Here is a 22,362-nt window from a genome sequence, read left to right as displayed (position 1 = left end):
TGAAGCACGCCTTTCTTCTATATTTTCAGAAAAGATTTCAACCACTATTGATTAAGCTGAAAAGAAAAGCTATAAATAGCTTTTGTTTATTTTCCTATTTAGTTCTCTGTGTACAATTAAATAAAAAAAACAAGTTTTTTAAACTGAAAGTAAGGAACGACGTTAAAACTTAAAACGAACAGAAATTATTCCGTATATGAAGGGGGCTGTCCCCTCCTCAACGCCTCGCTCTTTACGCTAATGTTTTTTTATTGTTTAAAAAAATAGAGTTGTGAGAAAGTCAAACTTCAGCGTAAAGAGCGAGGCGTTGAGGAGGGGACAGCCCCTTCATATACGGAATAATTTCTGTTCGTTTTAAGTTTTAACGTCGTTCCTTACTTTCAGTTTAAAAAACTTGTTTTTTTTATTTAATTTTTGAACGTTTTTGAATTAATGCAGGTTTTGATTTTGGCTCACCGTACATGAATAATTAAAACAAAATTTGCATATTATATTTGGTTAAATGGCTTTCTCGAAACTTGTTTAATTTTATTTACGAACGTTTTTATTAGTAATAAATATACGTAACCTAGAATTAACTTACGTAACGACCTTCTATATTCATAAATTTTTAACACGTATATTAGGGGGTTCGCCCCCTAGTCAATACTCTGCTCTTTAAACTATAGTTCGAATTTTTTTTCCAGTTCTTTAAAAATAACCTCTTAATCACAATCAGTTGATCAGTTGAAAAACTTGTTTTTTTTATTTAATTCCTGATCTTTTTCTTTAATAATGCTGGGAAATCAGGCACCCCCTTCAGAGCAATGTCCCTTCCCCCATAAAAACTTCCTTCATGGAAAGATCCATCCATATAGCCCCCGGCCCTCGCCTTCCCCACCTACCAGAAAAAAATCTCCTCTGAACAAGTCTGTATACTTCCCAATAACCAATACTATATGTTAAAATTGAGTAAAGTTCATAGCTTTCAGCCCTCCCCCTGGGGACTTTGGAAGATCAAGTCATCCTAAAAGACATTTTTATCATATTTTCGACCATGTTGAACAAAATGGCTATCTCAAAATTTTGATTGGGTGACTTTGGGAAAAAAATTAGCGTGGGAGGGGGCCTAGTTGCCCTCCATTTTTTTTGTTAAATTAAAATGGGCACTATAACTTTTATTTTCCGTTCAATTTTGCCCACCCACGATTTTCTATTACAAATTGTTCGTTACGTAAACCAATGTTAAAAAAAAAAAAAACAAAAAAACAAACAAACAAACAAATAAACACGCACCCGTGATCTTTCTTCTGGCAAAAAATGGAAAATTCCACATTTTTGTGTATAGGAGCTTGAAACCTCTACAATAGGGTTCTCTGATACGCTGAATATGATGGTGTAATTTTCATTAATATTCTATAACGTTTAGGGGGTCTTTCCCCCTTTTTTCGAAAATCAGCCAAATTTTCTCAGGCACGTAACTTTTGATGGGTAAGATTAAACTTAATGAAACTTATATATTTGAAATCAAAATAAAAATCTGATTCTTTTGATGTATCTATTGGTATCAAAATCCCGTTTTTTAGAGTTTCGGTTACCATTGAGCCGGGTCGCTCCTTACTTACAGTTCGTTACCACGAACTGTTTGAAAGGTAAAGAGATACCTGAAAAGCCCTGCTTCGATCTGGAGAAACAAAATTTTCCTCAGCTTCCTGTTGATATCCATAATGATTTTTTCCTCTTAGAAATAAAAAAGGAATTACCTCAAGAATCCAATTCCGACAAATTCTTTCCCTTAGATCGGCAGTATTAAAAAGCCTTTTTCTCTTATTGTGTGCAAAACGAAAAACAAACCTGGCATTCCAGAAGCAAGGAAAGGTTTACGGTCTTTGTATAAGAATTTGGCTACAATTATGTTGAAAAGGCAAAGAAAAATTAATAAATCTGTCACTCAAATGAAGCAATTCATATTTTTCAAAAGACCAAAACGTATAACCATGCAAGGAAGAATAATCCACATATCTCCGATGTTTTCTACCCTCCTCCCCTTTCCTTAACAGAGAAAAAATAAGGGCCCGAAAATTCAAAACCCCAATGGACAAACTATACACACATGTCAATTTATGTAGACACATAAAAGGAATGCTTCTGTCTCTTGTCCCCTCCCTAAAATCTAAAGGTTGGTGAGATTTTTCCATTCCCATACAAGTCACCAGTTTTTATTATTTGTCTCCCTTCCTATATTTCAACCCCCATCCCTCTCCCCCAGTAAAAACAATAATTCAGTGCCTAAAAGGCTGTGCCCATGGTTGTATATTTTGTAAATATTATGCATATCAAACAGTTCGTGGTAACAAACTGTAAGCAAGGAGTGGCCCGGCTCAATAGCAACCGAAACTCTAAAATACTGAATATTGATACCAACAGATACATCAAAAGAATGATATTTTTAGGCTAATTTCAAATATATAAGTTTTATCAAGATTAGTCTTACCCATCAGAAGTTAAGAGCCTGAAAAAATTTTCCTTATTTCCGAAAAAGGGGGAAACACCCCCTAAAAGTGATAGAATGCAAAATGCGAAAATGTGGAATTTTGTATTTTTTTTTTTTTGCCAGAAAAAAGATCACGGATGCGTTTTTATTTGATTTTTTTCCCCAGGGGTGATCGTATCGAATCAGTGGTCCTAGAATATCGCGGGAGGGCTAATTCAAACGGAAATTAAAAGTTCTAGTGCCCTTTTTAAATGAGCAAAAAAAATGGAGGGCAACTAGACCCTCTCCCACGCTCATTTTTTCCCCAAAGTCATCCGATCAAAATTTTGAGATTGCCCTTTTGTTCAGCATGGTTGAAAAACACAATAACTATGTCTTTGAGTATGACTTAATCCTCCCACAGTCCCCGGGGGAAGGTCTGCAAGTTATGAACTTTGCCCAATGTTTACATATAGTATTGGTTATTGTGAAATATACAGATGTTTTCAGAGGGAATATTTTTGGTAGTTGGGGTGGGGGATTGGGTGTTACGTGAGAGAATCTTTCCATGTAGGAATTTTTCATGGGGGAAGGGACATTGCTATGAAGGGGGCACCGGATTTTCCAGCATTGTTTAAAAAAGATCAGAAATTAAATAATAAAAGAAGCGATTTTTTCAACTGAAAGTAATGAGCAACATCAAATTTTAAAACGAACAGAAATAAATACGTATATGATTGGGTTCACCCTACTCACTACGTCGCTCTTTACGCTAAAGTTTTTTTTGTAATTTCATCAGAACTATTTATTCTAATTAACGGCCTTTGTGATTAATGGGTCATTCTTAAAGAATTGGAACAATTTGAATTTAGCGTAAAGAGCGAGGTATTGACTAGGGGCGAACCCCCCAATGTACGTAATAAAATGTACAAATATAGAAGCTCGTCACGCAAGTTAATTTGTAAGTTACGTCAGAACAAAGTTTCGAGAAAGCCACTTAGCCAAAAAAAATAAAATTAATACACAAATTTCGTTTTGATTATTCGTGTACGGTGATCCAAGATAAAAGCTGCATTAGCTCAAAAACGTTCAGAAATTGAATAAAAAAACAAGTTTTTTTTTAACTGAAAGTAAGGAGCAACATTAAAACTTAAAAGGAACAGAAATTATTCCGTATATGAATGGGGCTGCCTTTCCTCAACCCCTCGCTCTTTACGCTAAAGTTTGACTCTGTCTCACAACTTTGTTTTTTTTTAAACAACAACAGAATAATTTCTGTTCGTTTTAAGTTTTAATGTCGCTCCTTAGTTTCAGTTATAAAAACTTGTTTTTATTCAATTCCAGTTTAACCCGGAACTCTCTTTTGTCATCGGTTTTGTCGCATTTGCTCCCTCTGTTTCGAGAATGTTCATTCCCATTTATTGATTTTTTTTTATTTCCTTTTTTTGGTCTTACTTTTGAATACGAGCAACTGAGTAATATAACCTCGTACTTAATAGTAATCAATAACGTATAGTAGTCAAAATAGTATCGTAGTCAAAATAAAGTATAATGTATAGTAGTCTAAATAGTCAATAAGTCAATAGTAGTCAAAATAGTAGTACTATAATGTAGTCAATAGCCACCGAAGAAAAAAGAAAGAAAAAGGTAGAATACGTTATCATCAACCAATAATGGTAACAAACGCTACGTAAAGAATAACCCTTGTCAATAGTCATGAGAACTATAAAAGAAAAAAAAAACAAGATCCTTTTTATTTATTTCAAATTCATAAAAGTTATTATCATAAGAAAATTTGAATAATAATAGTAAATGCAGTTGCTTTGATTTAGCAAAGAGCGATGAGTCTCCCAGATTTTCTTCCAGACCTAACCAAAGTGTTTGCCGAGGTTTCAAAGATAATTTGTGAGAGGATGACATGTATTAATCGATATGTCTGCATCCAAATATTATGGGTTGCAAATCTTATACAGTTCGAAAATCTATTTTTTCTCTTAGTTTTTCAAATTCTCTGATTGAAAAAAACGAACAACTTTGTTTTTCGCTTTTACAGAAAACCAGCTGTAAGAACGGACATTGATGCATTACTTGTAGCTCTACTACTCCAGGGTCTACAAAGGTTACAGTTTGACCAATTAATCCTTTGATATCCTGGAGTGCTATGCCATATTCATTCCTAGTCACCTAATAGATTAGCTAAAATTGGGATACAAAGTGGCTTATTCTCACCGAGTATATTTTGACAAAGCATATAATTGAGTATATTTAAATATTTGAGCATAGCAATAAGCTTTTTAGGTCATTCTTGGTTGTTGCATCAGGGATTTTCTGGGTCGGTTTAATTTTTTCTGGTTATGCCTGCACACCATTATCAGAGATTGCATGGCCAACATAACAGAGCTGATAAAACAAGCACAGCTATGCAAATAAAATTTAAATGTTGCTTCATCTTTCTTCCAGTACAATAAATCTAAGAGGCTAAGTTTCAACAGTGGTTTAATTTATCTTCTGTGTCTCGTTGTTACTTGGCTCAGAGCCTCTAGACCACAAACAGTGGAATGTTAAAGAATGTTATCTCGGAATTTAGTTGCCTTATTGAGGGAATGTCCTTACTAAATATAGGTTGGTTTGGTACCAGCAAACTGACACAGGCGACTTCTGAATGTTTTTTATTTTTCTCCGTTTCCTTTTGAGGCAGCTTGACCGATTTCATTTGTCTTGTGTGTTTTCTTCTTCACCTAGATTGCTTACCACTTTTGACCTTGTACACGAGTATAAAATTTAGTTGATGTGTTTAAATATCATTCAAGCATTATGAAACAAATACTCTGGTCAAGATACTGAAAATTCTAAGGATAGATCAGTTTTTAAGACCACACTTGGATGCGAATTGTTTGGTCCTTAAGCACATTATAATCCAGTCTATGATTTATTAAAAAGAAAAATACATGATAGTAAATAGTAAAACTTTAAAAACTCAAAACAAACACTAATCCTCGCGTATAAGATGGATTTCGACTGCCCCCCTTAACCCCCTACTATTTGCACTTAACTTTGCTTACGCTTCATAGAAATAACTGTCATTTGTATTAAATTCAGAATATTGGTAATTACTGATGTTTTATTTTCTCAATTGTTTTCACAAGTTTTACTAAAAGCCATTTTTACCCTATTAAAATTATAAAAGGCAATGAAATTATTGGAATATTTAATTTATTGGTGTTTTACTTTTGAATTTAAACATTTATTCTAAAATCTAATATCGACTCAACGACGACGACTACCTGTCCCCGGACAAGATTTCTGACTGTGAAAAATACTTACAGGTTTGAGTTTTGGAATGCCCGTACAATGGCCCAGGCATCGAAAATTGAACAAGAAGTAAATTAAATGATTGGATATAATCTAGACTTACTTGCTTTATGGGAAGTGAGATGGACTGGTGCTGGATCAAATCAACTACCACATGGCTACAATATTATTTTCAGTGGAACCGATTCACGAAGAGAACAAGGAGTTGCTCTCATCATGACAAAAAAGCCAAAAAGGCCATGATCAAATGGTCCCCAATTTCAGAATCCTCACTGCTAGACTTACTAGACTGCAAGCCAAGCTTTCTGTCGTAGTTTGCTATGCCCCGACAAATGAAGCAAATGAAGAGGTAAAAGACCAATTTTATAGAACCTTACAAGCGGTAACAAACGATATACCTAGGCATGAAATAACATGCTTCATTGGAGACTGTAATGCAGAGATTGGCAACGACCGAGATTATTGCCCCCAAGTACTAGGTTACCCATGGGCTTGGAGACCGAAATGAGAATAGGTGAATTGCTCGTTGATTTTGCAGCAACTAATGATATAATTGTTGGTGGGAGCTTATTTGCACATCTTGACATCCGCAAATACTCTTGGACCTCCCCTTGTGGTTTAACTAAAAATAAAATAGACCACTGTTTGGTTAGCCGTAAGTGGCCCTCAAGCTTCATTGATGTACGATCGTATAGAGGTGCTGATGTTAGGACCTGACCACTCACTTATGATGGCAAAATTTTAAATCAAGTAGAGGAGAATACAAAGAAAACTCCTCGCCCCGACCCTTTTTTGACTTAGATAAGATGCTAAACAAAACATCGAAGCACGATTTTGTAATAGAACTTTCGAATCGCTTTCAAGTTCTCTCTCAACCAGAACAGTTAGATCAAGAACACATGTGGAAGGACATGAAGACTTGTTTTTCAATCGGCTGCCTCATAAATTCTTGGCTACAGAAAGAGCCCGAAAGGTCAGTGGCTTTCAGACAAGACATGGGCCCTCATAGAGAAAAGAAAATGCATAAAAAAAACCCTTCTTAATAATCAACTGCCAAGCCAAATTATCTTTAAAACTTCCAGCTATAGAGTAGCAGATATAGCGGTAAAAAAAGTGCAAGAAATTACCACCGTTGTCAAATTGAAAGGAAGGCGAAACTTTTAGAAGAAGCTGTCAAAAGAGGTGACTCTAGAGCCCTTTACAGGATAACAAATGAAATAGTTGGAAAGAAACGCCCCCAAGATGGCCCCGTTAGGGACCCTTCCGGTGCTTTACAGACAGAGCCAGAGGTTATAAATAAAATATGGGTGTCACAATTTGACAAAATTCTGAATAGACTTCCACCAGAAAACCCCCCGAATACCCCAACGATACCACTTTCGTCCCTGAATATCAGTGATGAGCCACCAAGTGTGAAGGAGATAAGTACGGCAGCAAGGAAATTGAAAAATGGAAAATTGCCAGGTGAAGACCGAATAACAGCAGAGATGATTAAGAGATCAATCCTAGGAGAAATCTCATACTGGGTCAAACTCTTTACCGAAATCTTGGAGAATAGAGAAGTACCAGCTGAATGGAAGAGAAGCTCGCAGGTCAGATTTTTCAAAAAGGGTGATGCTAATGTTCCTGGAAACTGGCGAGGAATCAGCTTACTATCAGTGCCCGGTAAAGTGCTTTATCATGTTATTTTGGAAAGAATACAGACCGAACTAGTTAAACACCTGAGAGAAAAACAATATGGGCTCCGTGCAGGACATTCCCGTGCGGATCTTATTTTCACTTTACGCATGCTCACGGAGGAAAGTCATGAGTGGAGGTCTAAAATATACATTACTTTCATCGGACTTTGAAAAGGCTTTCGATTTGGTCATAATCAGAATTTACCTTGTGGCAAATTCTGAACTATTAGGCCTACGGCTTTCCGGGTAGAATAATTAAGATAAATATGTTACTGTACAAAGGGAGTGAATGCTGCATTAAGACGCCAGAAGGTCAAACAAGATACTTTAGAATCTTGTCTGGAGTTAAACAAGCATATGTGTTGTCAGCACTGCTCTTTATAATAGTCATTCACTATACCCTTCGCAATACAACAACAGATGGCATTGAATTATCATCTGGTGTAATAATCAGCGATTTAGATTTCGCAGACGACATAATATTATTTCAAGGTTGCAAGCAACGTTTGCAGTACTTCATTCAAAGGGTCAGTGTGAAAGCCAGCCAGCTTGGTCTTAAAAAAAATGCAGGAAAGACAAAAACCATGGCAACATCCAGTTCCCCCCTACATATCACATGTGCTGGTCAGGAAATTGAACAAGTTATTGATTTTAAATATTTGGGCAGTATCATATAGAATACTGGATCTAACACAAAATAAATCATAACTAGAATAGGTCAAGCTAACGCAGCCTTCAATCGACTGAAAAGAATCTCGAAATCCAAGAATTATTCAAATCGCCTAAAGCTGCGCTTACTCAACAGTAACGTTTTACCAGTCCTCCTGTATACCGCTAAGACTTGGCACTTAAATATTGAACAAGAGAAGAAGATTCATGCTTTTGAGAATAATTGTCTCAGGAGGATTCTGAATATACATTGGTCGGAAAGGGTGTCAAACGATACCATTCGGAGAATTACCAATCAACCACTATTAACCGACACCATCAGATCCCGCAGATGGAGGTATCTCGGACATGTTTTAAGAATGGAAAACCATAGAATCCCGAAGTCTACACTTGAGTGGCAGCCAGTTGGAAGCCGGAAGCGAGGAAGACCTCGAAACACATTTATGCGAACCTACAACAATGACCTATGCCGCCTGAATGCCTCTCTCCAACCAGATTCGGAAGATATCTAGGCAGCGGCTCATCCAAGACCCGATTGGCGAACATTCACTAATGCCCTAGGCACCCCTAGCGACGCAGGAGGATCTAAGGTCTAAATTAAGGTAAATCTTAATCTGAATCTAATCTTAATCTAAATTAATATTTTGGAGCCGTCCTAGCTGAGTGGCTAGCGTTCTAAACTGCAAATCCTTTGTCCGTAAGGACACGGTTCAAGCCCTGGTGTCATGAGTTACTTGATTTGGAAGGGATGTCAGCAGTGTGACTCTGTAAGCTCATCCAGAATAGAACCAGGTTTAAGTGGCAACCTGGAGAAATCTGAGGGGAAAACATGGTTTTGTCCTGTCTTGGCGCAGTAGATGTGACCTTATCTTGGTATGACGGGACCACGGAACCGATGCTTGCTGTAGCAACATAGTGCAGGGCCAATTCAGGGACCTTATTAGTCAAGAAGTGTCGTTAATCCGATTACTACGGCTACTACTGTTAAAATTCTGCTTAAACATGATCAAAACACTGAATAACAAATAATGCTTCATTTCAGAGCACCGTAGGTGAGTTCCCCAGCCTTCCCCCCCCCCTCCACCCTATGCGATCGATATCCCAATTGATCATAATAGCTCTTAATCTTTAGTAACCATAGACTAGTACATCACAACTCATTTTCGATATGAGATGAAAAGATATATGCATGAATTATATTACTCCAAATTGAGTGAATTATATTACTTGCTCCAAATTATATTACAGCTTGCTCAATATTTTAAAGTGTGTCGCTCCAAATATACCAACTAGATTTCTGACGTCATAAGACGTTATCCTCATCCATTAAATTCTCAAGAAGGTGAAAATTCAGAAAATACTTCCTTCAAGTTTTTTTTTATTATTATTATTTCCTACTCTGATAATACCAAATTAATCACATCTTTAGATATTACCTCACCCTTAAGATTTCGGGTATTTCTGAACTGTACAAATTTTGGTAGCATAATTTGTATGAAACCAGAAGTTAAGATTTTTAGATTGGCCAACAAGATTCATTATGTCTAGAAAAAATCATAATAATGTCCAAATGTATATTTATTGCCGCAAGTATATGCTTCTCGGGTGCAGAGGTGGAAACACTAATGTGTCAATAGCTGAATATACTATATTCATCAGTTTTTTTTGGTAAAACTACCTTTACAACTCCAAATAGCATAAAGATTATTAAAACACTCAAAAGTAAATCGCGAAATTCTACAAAATTACATTTTGTTTGCAGGGCAAAGAGGATAATAGTAAGCAGGGATTGTTTCGGACACTGGTTGGTTGGGACACTGTCGCTATAAAATCGAGTTTTGTTCGAAAAGTTCTGCCAAAAATCAAGGTCAAGTACTGATGAGTGGGTGACTTTGCGCAAAAATTTCAAAAATTTCCGAGCACGAATTTAAAAATTTAAAACCACTTTTTAAGGTTTTTTTTTATTTCCACTAACATGCGTCAGTTATTGTAGCTGCATTCTTTACGTGAGTACATAGTTGAGTTTTGGAAGGTACTTCCAAGACTTATTATGTTACTAGCTACAGCTAGTCACAAATTAGACTCACCTTAACTATCTTTATTCTAGAATTGATTTTTTAGAAATGGTCAGTGTTGGGTCGATTCAGACGCCATATTCGGGTTGGTTCAGACAACTTTTTGAAAATATCCGAAACAACCCCAGTTTGTCAAATTAACCCCAGGAGAGGAGATGCAAACGCAACGAGAGATGCAAACGCAACGAGAGATACAAGGGACGTTTATAGCATCCGATACATTGCATCTGTTTTTAGACCAACGATATAGGCTAAGGCTTTGCTATGAAGTTAAATAAAGAGCAGTGCACATTTCTGACCATATGTATAAACTGAACATACCACTCGATGCCTTTTTCATGCTCTTTCCTCCTTTTTCATCCTGGGAAACTAATATACAAGCTTTGATAGACTGAATGACTGCATTCCTCAAGCGGAACAGTGGGATTTCTGTCAGATCCCCCGAGGTAACAAGTCAAGCTAAAGGAAGTGGTTTCAACGAAGTGGTTGCAGGGAGATTATTCGATAACCTTGCCTCAGTCTATGCTAAATACCAAATCGCTCCAGATCGTATTTGGAACACCGATGAAACAGGTGTTCCAACTGTATCATTTACTCCTAGAGGGCTTACCAAGAAGAGCCAAAAGTAGGTGACCTAGACGATATCAGCAAAACGTGTTCGAAATTCTACCATGGTCTGTTTTATTAGTGTGACAGGTAACCACATACCTCCAGGTTCTGTCTTCAAAGAGTTAATCTCCAACCATGGAAGCTGAAAGATGGGCCCCTTGGATACTTTGGGACTAGCTCATCCAAGTGGTTGGATTAATTCTGAAACCTTTTTGAAGACAATGAAACGTTTTGTGAAGCATACCAGATAATCAAACGAAGCCAAACTTTACTGTTGCTGGACAATCATGACAGTCACCTGGACATCCAAGTAGTCAACTACTGAAAAGAACATGGAGTAATCTTAGATATTTGCCAACCTCACTGCTCGCATAGCTTGTAACCTTATTATGTTTCGGTCTATAGACCATTCAAACAGCGTTGAGAAGCAACTTTAATAGGTAGTCAAACCTTTATCCAGGCCATCATATCTTCATTTGTGAGGTAACAGAACTCAGCCGTGTTCCATAAGTTAAGAAGTTTAGCATGAGTAACATTGTGGCTGACTTTAGAAAATCATGGCTGTGGCCATTCGACCCTAACACTTTCTGCCATGCCGACTTTTGTGTTTCTTCAGCTACAGATAGTTAATTGCAGGACAGTCATTTTAAAATTGCTGAGCCAGATCCACATTAGCTAGACCAGGGTCTTGACGAAACTCAAGAGCCTTCTGTGGTCTTTTCGTAACTCTTGAGCAACTAAGACCATTTTCTCGTGTGCCACCTAAAATTACTAAGGGTAGAGGAGTAAAACAAAGAGGAAGAACTAGAATACTTACAAAAACACCGGAAAAGGAAGAACTAGACCGAATGGTAGAACATAGAAAAAGATCTCAGACGAAAGTTGTCGCCACTCTTGCAAAGAAAGCTAGAAATCTGAGCGTGGCTGACCAGGGTGAAGATGTTGAGGATGAGTTACAAGAATATCTATGCATGGATGATAGTTCTGGTGAATCTCTACATGTCCGAGAAATGGAACCAGACAATCTGAAATGTAAACAGCCTAGCTGCTGATGATTTTGTGCTCGTGATATTCGTCGCCGGAAAAGGAAACGTTTTTATGTTACACGTTGAGAAGAAATTCGTACTGATGAAATAAAGGTGATGTTTGTAAACAAATAGGACAAAGTTCATTTTTCCTCATTTTTTTTTACCAGGCTTCAAGAGTTTCAAAAGATGATATTATCTTGAAGCTTACTTGCTCAGTTTTGACAGGTAGTACAAAAAAAGCTACGAAACCTCTCGGCTTCAACTTTCATTTTTCGAAGTTTAAATTTTGCTAAAGAAGTTTGTATTAAGATATTTAATAAAGATTAAAAATTGTATAGCTATAAACTGTGTCCAAAGCAACTCGTGGCATGTCCGTACTACCCAGTGCTATGGGGTTGTTTCGGACGATTTTTGTTTTGTTTTTAAACCGTTTCAGAAAAAAAACCTGCAAAGATAAAAATCGGGGAAAATGCATGTAGGTGCGGAGTTTTTGGACATACATTAAGGTGCTTGAAACACTCAGATATGTCTGTTAGTTAACAAGATTTTTGAGAAGAAAAACGTCTGGGTCAACCCCGAGCTCTCTCTCTCTCTCTCTCTCTCTATGTATATATATATATATATATATATATATATATATATATATATATATATATATATATATATATATATATATATATATATATATATATATATATATATATATATATATATATATATATATATATATATATATATATATATATATATACATAAAATTTGACCGTATCAAGAGAATTTGACCTTCACGTCAAGCATAATCCATTGTACAAAATACATAAAAAAGATGAGTCAAAACTTAGTTAAAAAGTAAAAAAAAAAATAGCTAACAATAAAATTAATGACTAGTTTTCCTAGCTATTAAATAACTCAACAAATTATGGAACAAAACTCTTCCGATATCCTTCATGTTTAGCGGGGATGGGAGTCAGTTTGGGGACTTCTTGGGGTTTTATATGGGACGGTCTGTGGCAGGCGGGAATGTAGGGTTTGGGGATGATGGAACGCAATCGAGGAACAGACAGGGTCTTGACCCTCAGGGCAAGGGTTGTAAGTTATGCCCTGGGGGTACGTAAGGTTTTATAGAAAGTTTTGTCGTGGAAACTTCAAAAAGGGCTCTTTTGATTGGGAATTGGAAAGGGCTAGTGCCCTTCTAAATATTCAAAACTGAATGGCGAGCAACTAACCCCCCTCTCACGCCTACATTTCCCAAAACACATTCAATCAAAGTTTAGATATAACCATTTTGTTCAACACAGTTGAAAATTCTGGAAATCAGCTATTTGAGGAGGACAAACCCCCAAGAGCCCCCAGGGCAAAGGTTATAATTTTTGCCCTGGAGGCATATGAGGTTTTTATAGATAGTATTGTCATAGAAACTTCAAAGGGGGCTCATTCAATTGGAAATTGAGAACGCTAGTGCCTTTTTTAACAGTTGAAAGTGATTGGAGGGTAACTACCCCCCTCTCACGCCAACCATTTCCCCAAACACATCCAATCAAAATTTTCAGATAGCAATTTGTTTAAAGTAGTTGAAAGTTCTGGAAATTAGGTCTTTGAGGATGACACTTCCCCCAGAGCCCTCGGGGCTAAGGTTGCAAGTTATGCCCTGGGCGCATAAAATGTTGTTATTGAAAGCTTTGTCTTAAAAACTTGAAAAAATACTAATTCGATTGGAAATTCAAAGGGCTAGTGCCCTGTTTAATAGTCTAAAGTTATTGGAGGGCATCTAACCCCCCTCTCATGGTTATTTTGGGCATGTTTATTTTTTAATATAATTTAAATAAAACACGTTACTGTCAGCACAACTAAATTAAAACATCCCAGTTTTCGAACCTTTTTAATAGTTGAAATTGAATGGAAGGCAACTAACACCCCTCTCACGCCCAGCATTTCCCCAAACACTTCCCATCAAAATTTTGAGATAGACATTTTGTTCAACGTAGTTGAAAGTTTTGGAAATTAGGTCTTTGCCAGCGTTGTCGTAGAAACTTCAAAAAGGACTCATTCAATTGTGAGTTGAGAGGGCTAGTGCCCTTATTAATAGTTAAAAGCGATCGAAGGGCGAATGCCCCCTCCCCACGCCGATGATTTCCCCAAATACATCCGATCAATATTTTGATATAGCCATTTTGTTGAACATAGTTGAAGGGTCAAGAAATTATGTTTTTAAGTGTTACAATCCCTTGACTGCCCTCAGGGCTAAGGTTGTAAGTTATGCCCCTAGGGTTTATGATGCTCTTATAGAAGGCGTTGTAACACAAACTTCAAAAAGGGCTTATCCAGTTGAAAAATGGAAGTGATGATTCCCTTTTTAATAGTCGAAAATAATCGGAGGGAGAATCGCCTCCCCCCCCCACGCCTTTCATTTCCCTAAACATTTCCGACCAACAGTTTGATATGACCATTTGGTTCAACGTAGTTGAAAGGTCTGGAAATTATATCTTTGAGGATGGAAACCCTCCCGCCATAGCCCTTAGGACAAGGGTCATAAGTTATATCCTTTTGGCATATAAGATTTTTATAGTAAGTTTTGTCGTAGCTGCTTCAAAAATGTTCATTCGGTTGGAATTTGAGAGACTAGTGCCTTTTTTATCAGTCGAACGTGGTCAGAGGGCAAATTTTGATATAATCAGTTTGTTCAGCCCATCAGAAAGGTCGGAAAATTATGTCTTTGAGGATAACAAATCCCCCCAGCCCTAAGGGCAAGGGTTGTAAGTTATGCCCTGGGGACATATAGGCTTTTTATGGAAAGTGTGGTCATACAAAACTCGGAGGGGGCTTATCGGATTGGTTATTAGACGCTCTAGTGCTCTTTTTAAGAATCAAAGTGATCAGAGGACAGCTACCTCCTCCACCCTACACACACGGCGTATTGTCCCGAAATGCGTCTAATAGAAATTTTTAGATAGCCGTTCTATTCAAAATAGTATAACCTCCTGAGACCTGACCATAGAAATACTTTTCTGATTATGTTCATTTCTTTGTAGTTCACTTAAAAAAAATAATTTTGACCATTTATCAAATAAAAAAAAAAGTTGAGCCCCCCTCCCTCCCTCTGGAGGATGTCCACAGGTGTGGACCTTGGGTCCCTCTCGAGCTAAGAGTATAGTAAAAATCTGTTTCGTCTATTAAAAGAGATTTGTCAAAACGTTGAAAACAAAACATTACTCTTCATGAAATTTCTTGAAGCAGTTGCTGTCTCGTGTCAAGCAGAGAATGATTTTACACTGCGAGCACATCCATCTTGACCTTTTGCAGCATCCAGGCCTTCTGCACCGGGCTGCATTCGCCAAGTCACAAAATTCTGGTAGATGCAGTGCAGCTCTGGCATATGGTGGAGGGATTGGCCTCTTTTTCACACTCAAAACACGGTGTTGAGTTTCACCCAATGGCTCTTTGTTGCTATTTTCTTGACCTCGTGACTCCGAGCTTCCAGAATTGAGCAAAAACTCGGCCACGTTGAAATGAAGGTCAATGAGCTGTTTGAGGTCACCAGAAACTTCTGGCCCATGGCCCTTCAGCTCATGAAATGCATTGGCTAGTGCAGCATCCACAAAATGATGAAACAGATGCACAGTCCATTTTTTAGTACGCGTCTCAAACCGGTAATAGCTGACCATGCGGTCCACAAGGTCGACCCTACCCATGTAGGTGTTGTAGTCGGAGACTACTTGTGGACATTTGACCTGCACGTAAGACCCCTGGCGCTTGTCATACCATTTTACCTCTGTATCCTCTTCTCTACCTTTGCAGTTTGAAGAAAGGAGAACCACTTTGTTATCATACCACTGGGTCACGGCTACTTTTCTATCTGAGCGCACAGACATGACTGAGGTTCCTCTGCCCTTTCTTTTCATTTCCGTTTCGGTAAAAAGCGTTGGGCCGTTGGCACCCAAACGGTTCTTCATGATAGTTCCGGTCGCATTTATTTTTCTTTCAGCCAGCATGTCGAGGAGCTTAATAGACGAGAAGAATCGGTCAAAATAGAGGTATGTACCTTCTGGTAGGGTCTCAGACAAGCGCAGTACGATCCCAGCTGACAAGCCATGTGCTACCAGCTGTTTTCCCAGGGTGGTGGCTCCCTGGTAGATTTGAAAGTCAAGTATCAGCCCTGAGGAGCTGGCAAGGACAAAATTCTTTAATCCAACCGGATTGGGCTTGTTAGGGACATATTGCTTGAGAGTCGACATACCCTGGAAGGGTATCATCTGTTCGTCAATTGAACAGTTCCTGTCCTGTGGCAACTGGAGACAGATATTCCTGAAGTTGTCAAGGATCGGCTGCACCTTCCAAAGCCTATTTTTGGTTGTTTTTTTTTTCGTCTGAGATTTCTGAATCAACAACGAACTTCAGGTTCGACCGGATTGTCAAGAATCTGTCTCGAGTCATCTTTTGCGATATGGCTTCCACCCTAAACTTCCCAGACCAGTACATGCGGATCCAAGGAAACTTGAGATTCCCCATGAGGATGACAATGCCAACAAAAATTTTCAGCTCGTCTGGAGTTAAATTCAAGCTTTTGTGGTGGGCCAACTGATAGTTGTAGTTCATACAAAAAGCTATACGTTCGAAGAAGCTCTCCAGGTAATATTGCAAAAAGAATGGTTCTGTACTCCAATCGTCGTGGTCCTGGAAATGAGCGGGGCCCACGTCCGGGCCACGATGATTATCGAACCGCCTAGACTTCCTCCAGGACAAGGTTGCTGATACTTTGTCAGCCTTCAAGCGTTTGGCACGGGTTGCTAAGGGTGCGTTGTCATCAGATTCTTCACTTTCAACATTTGGAGGAACAGCATAACTGCTTGATGACAGAATGGCTGCAACAGCTGGTTCACCGTCAGAGTCTGAAGACGACAAGGAGTGGTTTTTTATCCATTCCTCATCATCATCTAAATCAGAGATGTCCAGGTCACTCTCATCGAGCATTCCAAGGGCGTCATCAAGGGAAACTACAATAAAGGAACAGGTTCAGTAAGCTTGAAACTAATAGCTAGATAGATAGATAGATAGATAGATAGATAGTGATTGGCAAAATAACTATCACAAACCCTAGTGGACCAAATTTGCATTTCTTAGTAAAAAAAAAATACAATAACAAAATAATACAATAACAACACAGAGTTACCACTGTAACTAAAACACGACAGGTAACAGTCAGAAAATACAAAATACAAAAGTCATAAATATAGGTCATAACTATAAAATATTTTAAAGGTCATAATATAAAAAGATGAAAAGGGTAACAAATAAAATAGCCAAATATTCAAAAATGAAAAAATAATATATACAAAATCGTTTAATTTTTAGCAGACTTAGGGGTTGTTATTTTGGTTTATTTTATTTGAAAAAAAGGGAATAAATTTTTTTTATAAAGTAGGGAATAAACGGGTAGGGGAGACTGAAGGGGGGGGGGTGGGGACACTTTACAGGGGTGGCGATTTCTTATGGGTGAGTGGCGGCTAGGTTGTCGCCAATTTAGTAAATAAAACAATCATTGGCCTCTGCTATCCCCATTAGAATCAAGATTTGAACTACAAAAAATCAACCCTAGCTTTTTACTCGATTGGAACCGCCTGTCCACAGACGTGGACATGGAGGTTTTCCAAGTTCCAAAAGATGGCACTTATCGAACTAACTGCTTTTAAAACTATCTAAGCACTGTCTACAATCAAGAGAGTACACCTGATTTTTCTCAGAACTCGTTCTCACCGCTTTCTTTTTTTTTCTTTTTTCTTACCTTTGCTTTTTTTCATCTCCTTATTTTAGCCTTTTCTAGTTTGTAAAAACACCACTAAAAGTCGCAGAAACTTTCTGAAAAAAATCGTAGATGACTTTCCAGGTCCAAAAAGCATGTTGAAACAACGAAATCTTTGCTAGGTGGCGAGGCCTTTGCACAAAAAATATTTTATGGGGGTGTCTACAGACGTGGACACCAGGTCCCAGGAGGATAAATATCATACAACAAGGCTTTTGGGGTTGAAACAAACCCCAGAGATTATGGGCAAGGGTTTTAAGTTACGCCTAGGGGATATTAAAGGTTTTTATGGAGGGGATGGCTGTTTAACTTAAGAAGAGGCTCAGTCTTTCTCTCTTAAAAAGACTATGTTAGTACAAAACGAACAGAAATAAATCAAAAAAACTTTTTGCACAAAACAATTTTTTCAAAAAAGTAAAGAACTCCGTTAAACCAAAATGAAACAAAATAAGAATCAAATTATCTAACAAGCATACAACTACTACAGATCAGTATCAATAAATAAATGAAACCCAAAATAAACAGAAATTAAAACAAACAACAGAGTCAAACTTAAAACGAGCAGAAATAAATCTCAGTAAGGTTTTAAACCCTATGCTTTCTAAAAGTACTTTACTGAAAAAAATCTTTTAAATGTTTTCACTCTTATAACTTTAAGAAATAAAAAATTAATTAAGATTTTAAGGAATAAATATCAGCATATGTATATTAAACTGACAATACACATTTTTTTCAGTAAATTCATTTAAATTTTTTCAGTAAAGTACAAATTATATTCTAGCTTTTAGAAAGCATAAGGTTTAGAACCTTACTCAGATTAATCCCTGGCATAAAATCCCAGGGTTCGATCCCTGGCAGATGAAGGATTTTAATTATAAGTCCCCTTTTTAAGTTGTAAAAATGATCAGACACAGTCCAGATAAAAAATATTCAGCACTAAATGTCTTAACTTAAATATTAGGAGAGAGTAACGATCGACCAGTCCTTATACCGACAATTATAAGGATTGACCAGTTTAAAGGGTATAATCCCACCTTGGGGTACGTTTGCTCCCCAATTAGTATATAGTCTATACTTCCCGTTGTTTAAACAAATTAAAGCCAAAAATTAAATTAGAAAATGTTTTTACTTTCGCATTACTAAACAGACATTTAAATTTAAAAAAATTAGTCAATTGGCATGCTAATACTTGATTTATATGGTCTTTCAAAATATGTGAAAATATAAGTTCCGTATTTTTATGAATTTTTTGTGTAGGCTATATGATCCCTAGCTTTTTAATATAAGTGTGTATGTATGTATGCAGCAAATTCACAGAGCAAATTCCATTTTTATAGCATTATCATCTAATATCTAAACATTACCGTAAATAAAAGCAGAATTGAGAAGAATGGAGCTTACCAATATTTAGGGTATAATTTCTGTTCGTTCTAGGTTTTGACTTCACTCTTTATCTATATGTAAAACAAGCATTTTTATTTTAACTCATAACAATAAAAGGCCAAATGTCTTCAAGACACTCTTTGTGTTGTATTTTTTATTGATATTTTCTATAAACTAAATATTGAAGTGGCAAAAGCTCGAATTAATCGGAGTCTAAAACTGGCCATTGTTCTATCCATTTATCTCTATTATTTTTTCTTCGCCTGGTACGCGTCTTAAGGCTAGCAGCATTGACAGCATGTCTTTCTCTTTTGGAAATTTTTGTTATCACACTGTTCTTCATCAGCGGCAATCCAAGTTCAAAAACTTCCCTCAAGATTTCGTTTTCTACTAGAAGTAAATCTATACCAGAGCTAAGAACGTCACAAAAAATGTCATACCGCTTTTTTTGTGACCATGAATTTAGCGCTAACGTTTCATGGCCAAATTTAATGTTAACATTAGGGGAGTCCCCACTATCTACTGCCTTTAATATATCTCTAAATGTTGATCTCTGCAATTTTCTTTCTTTTTTTGCTCTAAATTTTTGGGAGCTCTTTGCCATCTGTTTCAGCTTCTTATACAGTTTTAACTCTAAATCATCCTTGGCTTCATTTTCAAGGTTGGCTACAAGACAAATATCATTATCAACTTGTCTAGCTATTTCGTATATAAGTGCAACTGCTTCACCAGCTTCTATTCTTAGATTCAGATCTTCCGATTCTAGAAGGTCTAAGAGAGTCAAAATGTTCGATGAAGCCGATTCATAAACTTCTCTAGCTGGTAGTAAAGTGCATAGAAGACAAAACGATGTTAATGCAGCAACCTTTAATGAGGACACTTCTAATGAATCAGTTGGCTCTAATGAAGTGTCCTCTTTTGTCAATGAAGTTGGCTCCTCTTTTATGTAAATTTTTTTCAATATCTTCATAGTTTGTTCTATCTCATCCTTCGCGTCCAAAGCTATGAAACATAATATACCTAATGTTAAGCAGCATTGCTCTCGAACCTTTAGGCTGATATCAGAACTGTTGATAAGTGTAAGAAAAAGAGGTCTTAAGACCTTATAAAATGTTTCTATTCCATCAGTACTACCAATTTGAAAACATAATACGGAAGCCATTTTTGCAGCTTCTATCTGCTCAGCAGATCTTCCTTTTTTTAAGCCTTTAACTATGCAATCTTGTAACGTAAAGAGTTTGTTGAAGACAAAGGAGGATAGACATTCCTTTGACAAAAGCTGTGAAATAATCTTCATTGCTGCAATCCTTCCATCTTGAGACTTTTGGGATGTTAGATCTATAGCTGCAAGAAGTTGTTCTTCCACCAAATTATATTCAGAAGGTTCTACTTCCGTTTTTTCTCTTATTTTGTCAGGAATATTTGACTGATTGGTATTCGTAGTCCACTCCATATTCAAATCTAATGAATCTTCTGAACCAAATTTTGAATCTACCTCTTTCTTAATCTTCTTTTGCAAATGTCGCTTTTGTGGCATTATTATAAGTACTCGCTGTTTGTATAATTGTACTTGGGATATTCTGTACTAGCTTCCGTCTAAAATTCTAAATAGGTGATGAGACTGAATTAAGTGAATATAAGATTTTTAAAAAATCGAAAGAAAAAGACACGTTTTAAGAAACCAATTCTTTTGCGATTTATAGTTTTGTTTTAAACTAAATTCAAACGAAATTATTGTGTTGACTAATTACAAACTTTTTGAGAACTTATCGTGACGTTTTGACGAAAACGTCCCATTGTAACAAAAATTAGCCCAAAACTTCTAGAAATGGTGTCAGATTGAAGCACAAGTACAATATTAGAACCACCTTGACCGAAGACCCTATTATTAGCCCTTGGCATGAACAACAGGGAATATGCATTACCTTGAAAAACAAGAAATGTGGCTATAGCCACGAAACTCTGCACTGGAAGCATATTTTTTTCCGTTTCATCCTCCTTTGCAGCTAGATGGGCACTGGAACATCACGGAGTACTGTTTAAGGTCTCATTAAAAAAAGCGACATCTATTGCCCTTTTTTAACTAAAAAACGATATTTAAAATAAAACCGATTTGTTTTACAAAAAACTACATTTCGTATACAAGATAGTGAATGACGTCATAACTATAGGCTAGAATCATAATTGCCGTAAAAAGTAAAACCTATGTTATAATTATAATGACATCAGCACCGTCAAAAAAAAAAGAAAAAAGAAAAAGTGAATAGTAAAAAAGTAAAGAAAAATGAATGAAGCATAAAATGAAAGCATAAAATGAAGGCATAAAAATGGGAATTCCCTGGGAGCAGTTTTTTTTAATTTTCAAGGGTTTGGGCCTCATACCCATATTGGTCATGGGAAAATGCTGATTTTGCACTAAAAAGCCTTTATACAATAAAATTGAAAACGATACTATCTCCTTGCCCATTCTAAACTCGCATTCTAAATATATTCTTCAAAATAAAGGGGCAGGTAATGGTCAGTTGAGTTGAGAACTGAATTGAACTACCTTTAAGAAGAGTTAAAATAGATAGGCCTTAAATGTTTTTGAGAGCTCATTCTCATCAAAATCAGAAGGATCTACTAACCATTTCCCACCAAATTATTGGTATCCTATCAACATGGTATCCTGAGGGGGGGCATAGGGAGTTTGATTGCCCCTATGCTAGTGTTTCATAGACTTTTTTTACCATGGGCCAGTACGAGGCTTTAAAATGTATTTAGACTCATTTCATGTAATTAAAATGATTAGCCTAATTGAAAACATCGCTGGTGGCGTGGTAGTTTTACAATTCTTCTTTGCGGCCCAGAAAAATGTCTCAATTGGATGAACCGGGGATGTGACCCCATACTTTGGGAAACCGTGCACTATTCGATACTGAACACCGGAAAAGTCTGAAACTTATAAACGCACTCAAATGTATTAACTTAAACTTTTAAATTCCTTTCTGTTATAGCCCTTATTTTTATATGGATATTATCTTGGCTGTAGCAGTAGCTCACATAGTAAAGATGTAGGTTAAACTTACTAGTAATTTTTAACAAGGGATACAAAACCAAAACCTTCAACAAAGATCCTGAAGTCCTTAAGAATAGGGGAAGAGTTCAATAAAAAGAACTAACGTGGATATTTCATACTTGAAAACCAACGGAGGTTGGAGGTTGGCAATCCCGTATCTTGAAAACCAAGTAAAAATAGTATTTTAGCATTGGCATCAGTGATGCTTCTTTTTTCTTTTCCCTTAGGTCGTCAGGTAGACCGACAAGTTGTAGAAAGACGAACAAGGGTAATTGTAAGATAATCTTCAGATTTAGTTGT

At 36.8% G+C, this 22,362-nt stretch overlaps 2 protein-coding genes across 2 annotated transcripts in view; both read right to left on the bottom strand.

The window, feature by feature from the left end:
• Sol1 (CUB domain-containing protein Sol1) overlaps positions 1–22,362 on the bottom strand; it is a 988,790-nt gene that overhangs the window by 728,362 nt on the left and 238,066 nt on the right. The window lies entirely within an intron of this gene.
• LOC148955642 (interferon-related developmental regulator 1-like) lies at positions 19,207–20,541 on the bottom strand. The gene has a single exon (XM_089108287.1). The coding sequence runs from the start codon at positions 20,539–20,541 to the stop codon at positions 19,207–19,209; it is 1,335 nt and encodes a 444-aa protein (XP_088964413.1).

The sequence above is a fragment of the Artemia sp. Qi Xiang Cuo genome, chromosome 2, assembly GCF_049724085.1.
Source record: "Artemia sp. Qi Xiang Cuo chromosome 2, ASM4972408v1, whole genome shotgun sequence".
NCBI classification, from domain to species: domain Eukaryota; kingdom Metazoa; phylum Arthropoda; class Branchiopoda; order Anostraca; family Artemiidae; genus Artemia; species Artemia sp. Qi Xiang Cuo.
The sequence above is the reverse complement of the archived record's forward strand: the minus strand, read 5'-3'. Positions and strand labels throughout refer to the sequence as shown.

Coding starts and splice junctions, on each gene's coding strand:
- LOC148955642 (XM_089108287.1), bottom strand. CDS start 20,541: ATGCCACAAAAGCGACATTTGCAAAAGAAGATTAAGAAAGAGGTAGAT.